Source organism: Strix uralensis, chromosome Z (genome assembly GCF_047716275.1).
Source record: "Strix uralensis isolate ZFMK-TIS-50842 chromosome Z, bStrUra1, whole genome shotgun sequence".
Lineage (NCBI taxonomy): Eukaryota > Metazoa > Chordata > Aves > Strigiformes > Strigidae > Strix > Strix uralensis.
In genome coordinates this window covers 3198515-3215941 of record NC_134012.1, presented here as the reverse complement: position 1 = coordinate 3215941, position 17427 = coordinate 3198515, and the positions used below count along the sequence as shown (strand labels likewise).

Below are 17427 nucleotides of genomic sequence, written 5' to 3'. Positions count from 1 at the left end.
GTCTGCTGAGTTTTATGGTGCCTGGGGTTGTGTAAGGGCTCTCTGTGTAGCTGTGTTTATAGTGTAAGCTTCCAGAAAGAAAAGCTGGTGATTTCCGTAGTTTGTAATGTTGCTTATAACTATATAACACGGTGCTAACTGTGAACTAAAGGCCTCTGACTTTCTGACTGAATATTCCTCTCCTGAAATTTGAGATGACGGTAGTATATTTACATTATTTTTAATGTTTTATGGGCATATTGTGCTTTTAAAGACATATTCAAAAGCAGCTTGCAGTCGTAAGGCCTATTAACACTTTTAAATTTTGAATCTTACCATATGACCTACTCTTTGGCGAAGTTCACTCCACTGACTCCATGTTCTTACAAACTCAGTGAGAACTGCTCCTGCTTCAGTGCTGTTATTGCAACAGCCTCAGAGGATGCTGTGGGAAACAAAATTTTTCATAACGGCAAAGTTGTGTGATGATATCTTGAGAGGGGGTCCTGGATCACACCCACACCAAGTTCTGTCCTCAGTGCCACTTACGTGATCCTCTGGTGTAGGGAAGTCTTTTGACAATGTTGCCTCCTTAACTTGCACAGGAACCAATTATCTTGCTGTTTTGTTACGGCAATGAATATGCCAGGGTTTCTCTCTGTTTCTTCCAAAACCAGAGGAAGGGTGGAGCTACCGAGCAACAGTTGTCTATGTTTAGTGTCTTATTTTAGCTTGTCTCTGGCTGTCGTCCCCATACTGATTTATGCCCTGTTCAGTCACCCACAACAATGAATTCCTACAGCAAAAAAAACCCCTTTCTCAGACTCCAGCCTGAGGTTTGGTGCCCAAACTTTCCCACTTTGAACAGTGAAGTAAGCAATGAGAAGAAAAGAAAAGAAAAGAAAAGAAAAGAAAAGAAAAGAAAAGAAAAGAAAAGAAAAGAAAAGAAAAGAAAAGAAAAGAAAAGAAAAGAAAAGAAAAGAAAAGAAAAGAAAAGAAAAGAAAAGAAAAGAAAAGAAAAGAAAAGAAAAGAAAAGAAAGAAAAGAGAAAAGAAAATAAAAGAAAAGAGAAAAGAGAAAAGAAGAGAAAAGAAGAAGAAAAGAAGAAGAAAAGAAAAGAAAAGAAAAGAAAAGAAAAGAAAAGAAAAGAAAAGAAAAGAAAAGAAAAGAAAAGAAAAGAAAAGAAAAGAAAAGAAAAGAAAAGAAAAGAAAAGAAAAGAAAAGAAAAGAAAAGAAAAGAAAAGAAAAGAAAAGGAAAGAAAAGGAAAGAAAAGGAAAGAAAAGGAAAGAAAAGAAAAGGAAAGAAAAGAAAAGAAAAGAAAAGAAAAGAAAAGAAAAGAAAAGAAAAGAAAAGAAAAGAAAAGAAAAGAAAAGAAAAGAAAAGAAAAGAAAAGAGAAGAGAAAAGTTCACTGCTTTGGAAAAATGTCTGCTCTCCATTAGTTACCCTTTCTAGAGAGAAAATAAAATTCCAGGTGAATGACACTGTAAACAATTCTGACATATCAAGTGTAGAGAGCTATAAACATAGACAAAAATATTTTTAAATACACTTTTACTAGTAATTGTGGACACCTGTTCAAGCTTCTATGATTTAAATTCCAGAGAGCAAAGAGTATTGCAGAAAGGAAAAAGTGGCATATATACACATGTAATTACCATTTATACATAGATATTCATACAAACACCTATTTGCATGTGAATATTTGAACTAGTACTGTTTATTCCCTTTCTGGGAGATATTCAGTTAGAAGATAGTTAAAATTGCAATGTGATAGAGATGACCCCGGGTGGATTCTGCAATAATTCATGCAAAACATCACGGAATGTTGTCAATAAAAATAAAATATCAAGGTCACTGGCTTGCATATTACCATAAAATAGAAAAAGGTGTCAGGTATGCAGATCTGAAAGAAAAGAAAATCTTTATCTGGCTTCTAAGTCTACATTCTTTTGGTCATTTCATAGACTGTAGAAAGAGCCTCTTAAACTATAGCTGGTAATTCTGAAGTTTCATATTTGTGATCTCTATTTGAGGAAGGCTAATACTAACTTTAATAGAAATGTAGTAGGAATAGAAAAAGTTCATCCTCATTTGTAGTGTATACTGGGTTTTTTTCAAATAGATTGAATATGCAACTGGCTAAGTTAAAAATCAGGTCAAAACTTTTTCTTACTCACTTTTCTCCTACTGTTGGAGTACTTTGAAGCTTACCTTGCAAATAAAGTTCATCTTGAACTATGCAGAATCACAGACTGGTTTGGGTTGGAAGGGACCCTTAAAGATCCATCTAGCTCCAACCCCCCCTGACATGAGCAGGGACACCTTCCACTAGATCCTGTTGCTCAGAGCCCCGTCCAACCTGGCCTTGGACACTTCTGAAGATGGGACATCCACAACTTCTCTGGACTATCTGTTCCCATGTCTTACCACCCTCATCGTAAAAAAATTCATCTATTCTAAATCTTTCCTCTTTCAGTTTAAAACCTTGTCCTGTCACTACAGGCCCTCTTTTTTATAAGCCCTTTTAAATATTGAAAGAGCACACTAATGTCCCCCCAGAGCCTTCTCTTCTCCAGGGTGAACAGGCCAACTCTCTCAGCCTGTCCTCACAGGAGAGGTGTTCCAGCCCCCTGATCATTTTTGTGGCCTCCTCTGGACCCGCTCTGACATATCCATGTCTTTCTTATGCTGGGACCCCAGAGCTGGACCCAGCACTGCAGGTGGGCTCTCACGAGATCAGAGTGGAGAGCTGTAATGGCCTCCCTCGACCTGCTTGCCACACTGCTTTTGATGCAGCCCAGGATGCAATTGGCTTTCAGCACACATTGCCAGCTCAAGTCCAGCTTTTCATCTGCCAATATCCCCAAGTCCTTCTCTGCAGGGCTGCTCTCAATTTATTTCCAAGTCTGTACTGATACTGGTGATTGCCCCATCCTGGGTACAGGACCTTGCACTTGGTCTTGTTGGACTTCATGAGGTTTGCATGGGCCCACTTCTCCAGGCTGTTGAGGTCCCTCTGGATGGCATTTCTTCCCTCAAGCATACCAACTACACCACTCAGCTTGGTATCATCCACAAACTTGCTGAGGGTGCACTCAACCCCACTGTCTATGTCATTAATAAAGATATTGAACAGTACAGGTCCCCGTGCAGAACCCTAAAGGACACTGCTTGTTACTGATCTCCTTTGGACATTGAGACTTTGACTGCAATTCTTTGGATGTGGCCATCTAGCCAATTCCTTATCCATCAAATAGCCCATCCACCAAACCTATACCTCTCCAACTTAGAGACAAGGATGTTGTGTGGGACCATGTCAAATGCCTTAGAGAAGCTGGGATAGATGATATGAGTTCTCTTCCGTTATCTACCAACACAGTCACTCCATCATAGAGGTATACCAGATTAGTCTTCTACAGCTATTAGAATGAATTCTGTCTGCTGTAGTAAAACATCTTCCTGAACTTAGGTAGCAGTACTGTGTTTTACTATTGTTCTGTCTGTAGGAGCAGAGAGTTTGTCGTTACCCACACTAAAGGGGACTCCCACATATTTTAGTTACTAAGAGGAGAATAACAATGCTGGGTTTCACCATACATAACTAAGAGAAAAGTTTTTCCGCTTGGTAAGTGCAAAGAGGATCTGTTTGTACACGGTTGTAGTTTCTTGGAAAACTATAGGATATAACTGGGGTTTTTTACATATAGTTTTACACAGACATTAGTTTATTAGTTATACATCCTTTTCTGTCATGCATATATTCTTCCTAGTCCTCTAGATTTATCCTGGATACTCCTGATTAGAGTCACATGTCTCATACTCTGTTCTGGTAGTTCCAGGCTTTCAAGAAAACATCATGACAGCTAGCCCAGCAAAATTTTGCTTTTAGTAACTGCCAATTCTGTTGGCAGTGGCCTGTGATCTTCCCAGAGAGATTATCACACTCTTTTCTTATGCCTGGGATATCACTGTAAAAGAATATGATTAAACCAAGGTAGTAGTGGAGAATAAACAGAAGTAAATAGAATTTGCCAAATCCTAATTTGAGCAATATGCACACTTCTCATTGCCCTGTCTGGAACACCAAATGCCTGAGGTTGCCCTCTCATGTTCTTTTTTACTGTTCCAGAATTGTTCTGTTACTAGTTGCCTTGTTTTACATGTTGATTGATAGAGCTTGCTTAGGTCAGGGAATTTTCCTCAACAGTAGAAGGCTAGAAGAAAGGGCAATGGGAGAGTCACGAATTAATTATCTCCTAGAGCAGGCAGCTCTTCCTCCTCAAAAGCAAGTGTTGGAAAATAGTGTGAAAGCTGATTTACAAAGAATGTCAACTCTACCTCTAGTATACTCTCTCAAAAATATGCATTGAATTTGCTAGGAAAGAGACCAGTTTGAACTGATTCCGTTTGCCAGCCTTTTGGCAAACATGTTCTGTTGACTGATTATTCTGCTCTACATAGAAACTATCTTCTCAAAAGTTAGTCTTGACAGGAGCCAAGTCAGAAGCGTGCAATGGATAAACAGCTTCTGGGTGAAATAATATTTAAGTTTGCAACAAGAAAGACTGCTTTTGAAGGAAATCAGGTGGCATAAAGCAGGGTGGTTGTATTTGGCTGAAATAACAGGAGGTTCAAATAAGCATATATGAGATGATTGTTTTATCTCAACAGTCTTAATATATAAATGTAGAAATCAGAGATGAATAAGACAACAATCCAATATACATAAATTCATTTTCCAACTGTTTTCTAACCTTTCATAATTTCACAAAAAGATTTGAAAATATAACAGAAAATTTGAATTGAAAAATCACCTGGATTTTTTTCTGATAATACGTTTGTGAATAGATGACCTTCATTTATTGAACAACATGTAGTGGCATAATTCTCATGCCCTACACATAAATATGCAGTAGAACTTACCTGATTCAGATATCATCATTGTAAATGTGCCAGAATTAAAGATTAAAACTTTATGTTGCCAAAATAGAACTTCGTGAAGAATGCTTTAGATATTTAGCTGTAAAATTTTAACTACCTTCTTGCATGTTCCTTCATATAAAGTTCTTTAATATATTTATTGTCTTAGCAGTATGCAGTTCCTGATCATGACAGAACATGTTGGATGGTCCACCTATACTTACTGCAATCTGGTCTTCTCAAGAAATAAATAAGCCATACAAAATGCACGTGCAGGACATTCCAGCCATGCTCTGTGCTCAGGAAATGATGCTGAGGACGAGGTTTTTGTTTCTAAGTGAGAATGTATATCTAAACCTGTAGTTACATGTCTTCCTTATTCTGTGAGATTTACGCTAAAATCTTAATCTCAAATTATAAAATACATATCGTGTATATAAGAGAATCAAAGGAACAGTGAATTGCAGGACTGCTTTCACCTTAGGATGACAATATGCATCTAGAAATCAAGAACCAGATGTTGGCTGCCTCTGAACTAAGAGTTATGTACAGTACTCACAGTATTCATCACAGTCACACATTAGATATAATATTTTAGTCTTCATAGTGCTCCAGGGGCTTTTCTTTTTTGTAATTACGAGAAAAATAAATCTTTGCCTCTAAGATTTTTACAAATACAGTTAGGACAAAATGCACAAGCATAATTACAAGCTGTAATAAAGAACAAAGATCTGAATAAGATAATAACTTAAATACATCATCTGAGCTCATGTAATTTAGATTGTTTGTACTGTGCTTCACATACCCAAATTAGCTTTCTTCCTCTAAAGAAATCTGCAGAAGCAAGTTAATTTGCATGAACTATGCCTGTACAGTTGTGAATTTAGTATGCATTTAATATTTTGCATAATACTTCTAAATAAATTTATTATATGGAGATAAGGATGTTCAAATTTTTCTTTCTTTTTTGATTTGCTGTTGTTCTGGGGTATGCTATGTTCCCTGCATAAAAATAATAGCATAAACTATTATAAGATGCTGGGCTTTCATTTGATTATACCATAAAATGTCTTAAAGATGTATGAGAAAGTTTGATGAAATAGTGAAATTTAGTGGAAAGGTTAGAGATGCCAGTCTTCTATGATTTTGTAGTAGTGATGTAGTGTTTATGCTTAATGGGAAGTGTGCTTCTCTTTTAGGAGGTATGATTTAATTTCAAACTCTTCCTTGCCAGAAGGAACAGCAGATCAAAAAATATAAACAAACCAAAAATACTATTTTAACAGTTTTGCTGCTTCCTGGTTTTACAAATTATCAGTGAACAGTTTTGTCCAATGGGATTTCATGGACATGTGGCTACCAGTATCAGCTGCAGTTAAATTCTGCACATCTTTAACATTCCCAGTTTGGTATTAGAGATTTTGTCATGAGTCACTGATTGCATGTTGGTGGTGGTATTTTCTCCTTTGAACTCTGTGAGGAAATATGTTAGGTTGTTTATTTTGGCCACAAAATCATGTTACCAAACTCCTTTTCTACAGCGGTTGTCAAAAGCAACTGAAAACGGAGCCAGGTTGATTTGGAACACGGTATTCAAGCTTATTTTTAAAAAATTGGTTTTGTGGCATTTTTGTAGTTGCTAAGTTTAACCCATGACTTCTTAAGCAATAGTCTGTAAATGTTTTATTAATTTAGGTCTCCCACAAATTGGTGAAATTCTGTGAAGCAATACTTTCTCCCCAATCATCTAGGAGAAAATGTTTGTAAAGATCTTTCAGGTTTTGCAATAGGTCTTCATGTCTAGCCAAGAACAATTAAAAGCAATTAAAATTGCATTATCAGTTTAACAACCTAAGGGGAAGACACATAGTAAATATTTATAGGTAAACTCAGAAGATCATTAAAGCCATATTATTTAATTGCTTCTTTTATTGACTTTCCTATTTTTAGAAAAAAAAAAAATTAAACACTTCAGGCAATAGAAAAAGACATAATAGGGGCCAACACAGTGGTGAGAATACAAACATTTGGATACATTCTGAAAGCAGAGTGCACTCTTTATTTTCCAAGTTAAATAATCTAGTTGTTTGCTGCAAAGACATACTCAGCATTACACTTCAGGATTTTAATATTGTTTAATAATTTCCAGTTTTACTAATTTCTATTTGATTTAACATTTTTCACTGCTCAGACTCATTTTCCTGGATAATTTTATCTATAATATCAGGTATAGAAGGAAGGAAGAAAACCTTCAGGTAGTCTACCTGACAGTTTTGTAATGAAACAGGCTGAATACATAAAATTAAGGAGTAGTTCTAACTCTACAGACAGAAGAAACAGAAAATTGGCAATTCCAGACTATGGAGTGTATTTTCTTTTGAATTACATGTCTATTCTAGGAAGAAGATAATGTATTATCTTCTGAAATATATAATCTAATTCAAACTGAAAAATAATGCTTTTTTCTGGGTACCAATTGCAAATACATCATCAAAACCCACCTGCGTGACCGAACATGGTATTCTGAAGGGACTAATCCTGGTGTCCTGAAGAGAGTTCTAGTGCTGGCAATCCGTAAAAGCAGAATGTTGTTTTTCTAGTTCATTTCAGTTACTTTTCCTAGTGGCGCTACAGATTTTCTCCAGAGCAACGAGCTGATCATCATTTCATAGGGTTTATGACTTATGTCTCTTTTGATGCCTTTGTTCAAGTGAGTTGTTGGTTCATTCACATAGTAGGTTTCCTCTCTGCCCAAGTGGTCATCCATTGTTTTTCCTAACTGTAAAGTATAAAATATACAGCAAGAAGGCATTCCTAAAGAACCTTTTACTATGCACCATGGGCAGTTGTTGACTGAAATTGTGCAGGAGGATTTCCATCGTTACTTCCCTCCCTGGAAAAAATGGGTTGTGGCAGGCACCATCAAATGATTCTTTCATAATCAACAGGCACTACACAGGGATAAGAGAGGTTGGCTGTGTGAACTGCCCCATCATTAAGTGGAATTACGATGACACATACAAATCCACCTCAATCTTCCACTTGCCATCAGCTGAACCATCAAAGGTGTGACAGTGGATCACGACGGGGAACACTGCAAGGCTCCTCATTGCCGTCCTGTTCCTCTTCACAGCTGCTTCCACTTTTGTCTTCTTCATTCCTCCTCTTCCTCCCAGCCTTGGACTACCAAGAGGCTGGTAGGTGCAGGTGCAGAGGTTGGCAGGTATCTCCTTCCCATGCTTCCCAGAATAGCTGTATGCTGCATATGAAGGGAGTTAGCGTACAGAATGCATTTGACACTGGAAAATTATTTCTCTTTTACTCTTTTTTTAATTCCTCCACAGTGTCTGAACCAGCACAACTCAACTAGCAGAATCTATTCCAGGCCCTGGCTATGAATAAATTTTAGACAGTCTCATTCTATGTTGTAAAATTTAGTATTTCTCACTATTTTTCCACTTCTTTTGGGTACATAGATGTGACAACTGTTACAGATCTCATTTCTAAAGAAGTCATGCAGAGGCTGACTGGACCAGTCCTGTGGTGCTAAACTTCTCTGTGGACCCCAGTAAGCTCCTGCAACCTGCTGAGGTTGCGGCAGGTGTAGGTGTAGACACGAGAGCCTCATCATTGTCAGATTATTTCTCTGCGTAAGTCCTTACAGATGTCTTACAGCGCAGCAGAAGATGAACTTAAAACTGTCACCATAGTCTTTCTTTGTGAGGTTTATTTCAGAAATATACAGTTGTGTGGGTTTACTTTGTTACAGATTTAAAACTACTGTAGGTGAAAGCACAGCTGTTTGGAAATGTTCTGGGTTGTTTCCTTCTGTTTCTTGTTCTTGCTTCTGCTATAAGGAAACCAAAGAACAAATGCAAGCCTGACAGCTGTTTCAGCTGACAATCTGGCATTTCATTACCTGAATCTTATGCTATTCCTGTGGAGTTCCACTGGATACTCTGAATTATCAAAGTTCACCAAAATTAGTTCAAGATGATTTTGTGAAAGAGAAGTCCCCTGAAGATGACTAAATGAAAAGAAACTATCTGGTTCAGAAAGCTCCTGAGTTGTAAATGGGAGAATTGCTGTGAGAAGTATCACATCTGGCCAGGTTTATTTGGCCCTTCTTGGAGGTAAGGCCAGATAAACTTTTGTTCATACCCAGCATGGATCCTTGTAGGTTCCCGCTGAGATAAATCAATTTTTCCAGCACTTTAATACTTTTCCTGGTTCATGAATTTTGTATTCTAATCCAAACCTGTCATGAAAATCTTGCAGCCTATCTTTCAGATTCTCACCAGCATCATTTTTATGTAAATCACTGGACAAAATCTTATGTTTATGCTAAGAACTCCCCTACTGTAGTAAAACTACAGTTTTACCACCCATAAAACCAAATTACAATGTATCACAGCCCTCAGAACAGTAAGCATTGCGGAAAAATAAATTTTATAGATAATAAGGAAAATAATTTTAGCAATGGGGAAGAAGTGAGAAACAGTGGACACATTTATTTTTTTGGTAAATTGAAGGTATGCTATTTCACCTGGTCAAATCCCAAGCTGAACTATGGTAAATTTTCAAACTTTAAGAAACTGCAACTAGAGCTGCATAAGCTGCATTTATCTGTATTGAGTCATCAACTCTGCCCATGTTTCTTAAGCTTGTACTCAAGGAAAAGAGGAGATATTTCAGGGAGAAGCATGAACAGTCAGGATGTGATATATGCGTACATACATACATATATATATATTTTTAAGGAGTGGGAGGGCTGACTGTTGCTTAAATAAAACCCTTCATCATTCCTAGTACCAAAAAAAGGTGTGATAATATAAAAAAAAATGTGGACCAGCGTGGTTGAAATATATAATGTCCAACAAAGCTACTTGACAATGTCTCCCCTACATCACACTGATGCTGAGCTGCCTGCTCCATGGCAGTCTTTTGTCTGCTAAGGTTTACTCAAATAGTCTAAAGGGGTCTGCTTGCACTTGGATTTAGAGTAAAATTCTTATCAGGGAAGGTTTATCTTCCCAGAAATACCCTTTGAGTTTTTTTGGAGCAGGGGGTTTGGTTTTCTTTCCATGGGAAGGAAACCACAGGTAGCTTGACTGTCTATTTTGGTTCATTTCAAGCCTATTTACTGGCATCCTTTTCCTTCATGAAGAGCTGTTTTTACAAACTTAAAAGACATTGTTGCTGATTTTCTGATATGTTTGTTTTGGTAATTGAGCTTTTGTTTGATTAAATGCAACCAACTGTCTGATCAAAATGGGTGAAGAGAATTCAAACAGCTGAAACTAAATGCTGCCAAAGTTTCAACTCTGTATTAACCTTTTACAATACTGGTAATGAAGCAATTGTTACTGACAAAGGTAAAAGCAGAATCATAAACTGTACAAACATTCAGCATCTGGTAAAAAGCAGGTGTCTTCAGACCATCTTTATTGTTATAATGCATTTATACTTTGACATGTTTGTACTAGGTAGCATTCATTACATAAACTTTTATCAGAATTACTCAAGGTAGACTCCATAGAGATCTTGCTAGCGTCAGTGAGTTTGCCTCTGGTTTTACCTGGGGTAATTTTATTCTGCTGTAGTGGCACTGAATTTGTCATATTTCCCCTTCACACACACTTGAAAATAATAAAGTCAGATCATTGTACATCAGAAGTATATGATCTAGATATCATCATTCCATTTCCTTCAGCTTTATGTAGACACCTATTTCAGTGATCTATGTTTTTGACAATCTAGTGGTGCTAGGTTGTGCTTAATATTGTGGTATTTTTCCTTAGGTGATGTTTATGCACTAAAAGCAGAAACCATGGTGTTAATTTTTGCCGTGTTCTACTGCGTCTTCCACCATTTGCTTTCTTCTCTCCCCTTGGCCCCTACCTGAGTTGAACCATATTGCAAAGTAATACAAAAGTCAAATCATTATTCATCTTCCCGAGATAATTCTCATCACTGTTCACGTTGGTCGACGTACAGCATGTAGAATTGTACGCATTAGTGATCATTAGTTGCCAGTCCGTTATATCGGTTGAATTTCATAAGCAGCTAAGGTTTACTGCACTATTTTGAGTTTTAAACAAAAAGATGATATCATTCCACTAAAACCTGTGCACAAATAAATTAATGCATTTCTCTATAGATAATTACTGAATTTACCTTTAAAATTACATTTACAAAATGTGACTTTTTGGATATATGTTTTCTTACATTTTATCTTGGTAAATTTCATTATTTTATCCTCAAAAACTTTAACGTTGCCAGTTCTTTGCTGTTTTTTTGTGAACTTTGTTAAGTACTTATCTAATAAGTATTTGGATTCATTAGTGCACGCAATGTGGGATAAAGAGAAATACTTAATGCTCTACATCTTACAGTACTACCTGGTACTTTAGAGGGCTTTGCATTTTCAATTATTGTAAAAGCGTTGTGATGTTGGCCATGGAGATTAGTAGCTGTTATAGAAAAGTTTGTTTCAACATCTGTTGAGGCCACAAGGAATTCTTCCCTTTTGCCCAAGGGACTTTGAGACTGGTGCTTTGTGTGCAAGGGATACTAGTGACTCTGGAGTGTGAAGTGAGAAATATGTTGCATTTCCATTCTATTCATCTAACAAAATCGAGTTCCTCCCAGACAAATAGCAGAGGTACATAGCCTTAATCTTCTTCCCCCAGTGCTGCTCTGGAAAAAACACATGTATTGTTAGTATTATGATTGGGATCAGGGATGCTTGGGAAGTCTCAGACCTGTAGTAAATTTTGGCCAGACCTCACCTCACCATGGGAGAAGTGATTCAGGTCCTTAACAGGCATTGATTGTCATTTGAGACAACCAAGATTATCCAGTCTGCCTTCCAGCTTTCTCTTCGTAAGGAATGGGTCATTCACAGGGCCTGTGTTGTATGTACTGATCATGTACAGATCCTTGAGATCTCCTTTAGACCTAACGCCATTCTAAGGCACCAATACCCGCCCACCTCCTCAAGTCCTGTGAGAGGTCTCTAGCTGCCTTGGGCTCACAGCACTGCGTCCTCCCATCCGCTGAGAGCAAGCGAGCAATCCTGCATGCACAGGAATAGTGCTATTTACAAGTGGTCCAACGAGAGGATTTAAATATATGTCCTCAGACATAAGTGGCAGAACGGGAATACCTTAACAAAGATTAGAGCTGAGCTTTCAAACACCTTTGCTTACGGCATCTGATTTTCTTAATGCTTTTGTTATTTTCCAGTATAAACAGGCAGGGTCTTTTTTTTTTCCCCGCAATAAAAAAAAGGCCTTGTTAACTGTTCCAAAGAACTTAATTTATTTTAATACTTTGGGTTTATTACCTCTACTCCTAGGTTACCACTACCCTAGCATAATGTTAATTTTGATGAGTAACGCAGTATCTCATTATAATTCACTAAGGAAACACATATCTTTGTTAAATGTTATGTCACACTATCAAACAGTGGTTGCTCCCCAGGTTTTACTGAGGACTATTACGCTTTAACAGGGGAAACTTTAGGAACATAGTAAGTTTACATTGTACTTTGCTTCAGGTCATTCCCTTGTTTATAAAAATATACACATGCAATTCTGCCAAAGCAATAGTTATAACCCTGGAGGAACTACTGCCTGCCTTGCTGGAAGGTAGACTTGACTTTGGCTATTGCCCACATTCAGAAGGCACTTACTATTTGTACAGTATTAAACAAAATGCCTAAAGTGCTCCCAAACTGCTGTTTCTGGAATGAGGCCTGTCAAAAGCACATCCCCACTCTTTGCTGATGCTGCATGACTGCTGCGGAGAGGGGCAATGCCTGGATGAGCACCTTTGCCCCTGAAGTGTGCAGATTTGAGCAAACATGGACTTTGAAGTCTGTCAGTCAACATGGGGGACCAGCGTGGTGTACCTGGCTGTTGGCAACAGGAGCAGATGGGGGAAAAAGCTTTTCCTTTTGGCAAACTTTGACCACACACACATCTTCATGCCAGCATTCCTTAAATCTTTTATGCTGTAAATACAGTAGGGAATATAAAGTGCAGCTGTACGTGTGTGTGCTTAAGGATGGATTCTGAACATATTTTTGAAGGTGAATGAAGTTAACTGGTGAAAAGTCTGTCTTCGGGGGAGCTCCTCGCCTGAGTGGAGGTTGTCACTTAAAGTTTTACAGGGTCAGATGCCCTCTCATGTTTGGCTTGCACTGAAAGTACCAACAAATCGGAGAATAAGTTTTTCTTATAATTTTCTATATATATATTTCTATATATTTCCAGACCTGTGGCAGTTTTTGTACTGATCATGCTTTTGTTCTTTTCCCTTTCCTCTCAATTCTTGAAAATCCATTTCCTCTAAACATTTTCAGAGCTTGCCAAGAGCCCTCTCGTGCTTCCCCCAAGGTCAGCACGTTTCCTGACTCCACGTGTGCTCTTTCCCACCCGCAAAGCACCCACGACTGGTATGCTGAGCTGGGCTGTGCCCCCCTGACCCCCCCTCCCCCTTCCCCCAGCCAACCGTGCCCTTCTGCTGCTCTCCTGGCCCCAGAGAAGGTCCCAAAAGCCCTGCGACCCCCACCCAGCTGGGGCAGGAGAAGGGCTGCCCATCACTGGAGAACGAACTCCGGGGTTGGCCAGAGATGGTAAAACAAGGTCGTGCTTTGGTAACGCTTTAAAAAGTGTTTTTCCCAGGGCACACCAGCTGAAATGCTGCGTTTGTGGTTTTTTTAGAGATCCCCTTGGTGTTGTACCTCTTTGCCCTGATTTCCGTCACCTGGCTGTGGGGAGGACTGCACATGGCTTACCGGCACCTCTGGATGTTAGTCTTCTTCATCATCTTCAACAGCCTGCAGGTAAGAGCTGGCGCCTTTTCCTTCATCCTCTTGCAGAGCTGGGGGACATCTGCACTGCTCACAGAGTGTTTGGCTTCACCAGCTGAACAACACCCAGAAACACACTGTGACACGGTGGAAGTGTTGATTACGTAGTCTGTTTATTTCTCAAATTAGCATATAGAATGCGTATTAAAGCAAGGGATGCATTGTTTTGAAACAATAGCAGTATAATTGCATAGATTTAATTTCATAGCTAATACAGTGGGAAAGAAAATTGCTTGCTTCTGTCTGTAATGTGTTACTGAGATAATTATACCAGTAAAACTGAATTATCTGCAGCCTTTGCAAAAAACAGAGTATTTCAATTTTCTGTATCTGTTAACTCTAATAAAAAAACCCACAAAGATTTAAAATTATATAACCCTAATATTGAAATTTTTTCCATTATGATAGGTGAGCCTTGAGGCTTAACTTTTCTCATACAGCATACATATTGGTAAAGCAAAGATCTTTTCATTGAAAAAATCAAATATAAACTAGATGATTTTCGTTATAAAAAATGCAAATAGCCCTTTGCAAAATTTTACAGATGTAAGGGCTTTCACTGGACTCAGTACTGCATTACACTGCATTCAGTGCCATGCTGCATATTGCAGAATTGTTTACAGAATAAAGGTTAGTATATCACAGATGAGAGAATGCCTCTGATGTCTGAAAACAGTGAAATTAAGAGGAATCAGAAAAAATATATATCCAATTTTTGGTGTGGAAATTTCTTTGCCATTTTTATAACAGAAATATCCATGACACAATGTATTATTTTGCAATATTAAAAGCCTTTATACATTATCAAATAAAAGTTAATTAATAAGGTGTATTTTCACAAAGCAGACTTATTTTAGATTTGAATTCAAAAGGTTGGAGTTTCCTTAAGCAGCAATCTAATATTTTGAAAATGTACATCTCAGACATAAATTCTTTTTTAAATTGAGAAAAAAAATGTAGCTTATTCTCCTCGTAAAACATTTGATTGTTTAGTGTATATTGTCATTTAGCTATTCTGTATATATTGGCATATATTGTCTCAAAATAGTTATGATGTTTTTTTTCTGTGAAGTTAGGTGAATAGATTTGCCCTGGTAATTGTCTACAGCATAGACATAAAATTGCTTTTTTGCAGTGAGACTGCCACAGCTCTGCAGGACTGGCAGCAGTACCAAAGCACATTCCATCCCTTTCCTCTCTCCCTGCAAAATCTCAGAGCACAGGCAAACCCCCCCTGAGAGTTCTAGCACTACAACTGTAACTACTGCAGCTTTGTAGTGAAACTTAATGCACTGAGATAAAGCATAAATATGTGGTGATGTTTGTGTATGTACATGTAGAATTACACATATATATTTTATGTATCCTTCCTTACTGTCTCTCTACAAAGAATTATTACTAGAATCTGATCTGGGTTTATGTTATGTAGATCTATCTCAGATACACAATTTTGAAAAGGGTCATTCGTTATAACTGAGCTTTTATGGCAGAGGTAAAACAGTGCCAGAGCACTGTAATATGCATGGACATTTTCTTTAAAAAAAAATTATTTTATTGCCAGCGCATATTTAAAGAAGAGGCATTGAGTACTCTGTGAAAATTATCATTCTTAGCCAGAATGTTGACCCTTCTGTGTAATTGCCAGAGACGATATATTAGTCTGCTTTATATAACCTGAAATTTCATTTTATCCAAGTGATGTTCAAAGCCATAGAATTGCTATTTTTACTAATGTTGCCAGTTTCAAGACACCGATTCATGCAATATGATCAAGAAGTAAAACAGGATGTTGAAAGCCAGTCGTGTAAAAGATGAGGCCCACAAGGCCTGTGGGGGATTCATTGCACAAGTGGTCCAGTATGACAGCAGGTGATATGGAAAATGCAGATATAAAAGCATACCTACAATAATGTTTAAGTCGTGACTGCTATTAGAGATGCACTACTGAATGACTCCAAATTAGGATTTTGTTTAGATCCAGCTAAAAGTGAGATGATACCAGAAATATTTGCTTTTCTCAATCTATGTCAAGTTTTTCAGTTAGTTAAATTTAATACTCTTTATGTAGTTTTGTTTCCATTCATGCACTCTAAAATCTTTAAACCTTAGGAAGTAATTTTTTTTTTCTTTTATTGTCTATTCCTTGACTGTCAACTAGTCTCTTATCAGCATTGCTTGCCCATACAAAAGTTAAATGCCAGTAACACTTGTGTAGATAGTACATAACTCTTCTGTGCTTCTGCTGGAAGATTTTTGGAAGTATTATAATTTCAGAAAAAATTCTACCATAATTTCATGCAACTGAAAGAACGCGTATTTCTGTATGTATATTTTTTTGGTGCTCAAGGACCTGACATAAATAACTTTCACTATGAAGAGCGACACTCTTCTGTCAGTCCCACAGCAGGTCATGCACAAAGGTCACATAACCTCTGTTGGGAGATGCTTTTCTGATCTTTCAGAGGCATGTCCCCATTTGCATCTGCACCCTCAATTAGACAGCTGGGAAATATATATTCAGAAGCTTTGTTTGAAACCCTTCAGAGGAGCTAGAAAATGAAAAAAATTAAGAAGCCAAATACTGCAAGCATCACCCTCCTCCACTGGCTGTCTTGCCTTACGTTGTTACCATCACTGTGCAACACCACCCATGGAGCTCAGACTTGGTCTCAAACTCGTGGCGATGCCAGACTGCCCACATTGCCCTTCTGCCTGTAATTCTTCCTATAACTCTCTGCCAACATGAACAACTGCTTCACCAATAGATATTACCTCTTGTATTGGGATCAGTTCATTTGGCTTCCTGTCCTAATGATGGATGGTGGTATCTGGGGAGTGACTGTAGATGTCCATGGGCCTGCAGAAGATACTGCAGCATCTCTGTTCAACTTACATCAGTACTGATCTTCCACAGCAAAAGGAGAAAGCTGTTATTTTTGTTATTCCTAGACCTAGAGAATCTGCAAAACCTCAAATATAAAATAATGTTCCTTTATTGAAAGGAGAAGCAATTTCAAATGTATAATCTCTTCCTGGTTAATAAATTAAAACGTGCAGGTCTGGAGCTCCAACGCAAACACCAGTAAATAAAAACTTTTCCTTCCAGTTGTGAGGAGCTCAAGAACTTCACACTTCATGTTTTAAAAACATTTTTTCCCTTTGCTGGAGTTTTCAGACATAAAATGCAATAGGACAGTATCTACTACATTTTATTATAAATATTGGAAATTACCTTTTAAAGTATAAAGTTAACAAATATTTAGAAGGAAAAGATACCTTTTTAGTGTTGGATACCCTGACACAGTAAAAAAAAATGGAGTAGCTCTTTCACAGCACTACATTTTTTATATTTGTTTATTTGTTTTAATAGGTGATTGTCTTCAGTGCTTTGTAAATCTCTACAAGCTTAAAAAAACATTTCCTGGAAGACCCCCACATTTTAAATAACCTCCCCACATATATTGTTCTCCTGTTTTAAAGTTACCATTTATCTAATCAGGAAACAGAAAAACTGACATGAGATGCAGGTGACCTGACATGCAGCATGAAATGAAAAGCAGGGAAGGAACAAGGTGAAGAGTCTGTAAATTTCCTTCATCTATCCTTTTTGTCAGATAACCGGATACACCAAATTGTCTTATTTAGAGA

The 17427-nt window shown here is 37.6% G+C and overlaps 1 protein-coding gene across 1 annotated transcript in view; it reads left to right on the top strand.

Moving 5' to 3' along the window:
* Nucleotides 1–17427, top strand: part of ADGRV1 (adhesion G protein-coupled receptor V1) — a 296614-nt gene that overhangs the window by 240817 nt on the left and 38370 nt on the right. The window contains exon 89 of the mRNA XM_074856164.1: nucleotides 13631–13752. Within this exon, the coding sequence (XP_074712265.1) occupies nucleotides 13631–13752 (122 nt within the window). The remainder of the gene's footprint in view (nucleotides 1–13630; nucleotides 13753–17427) is intronic.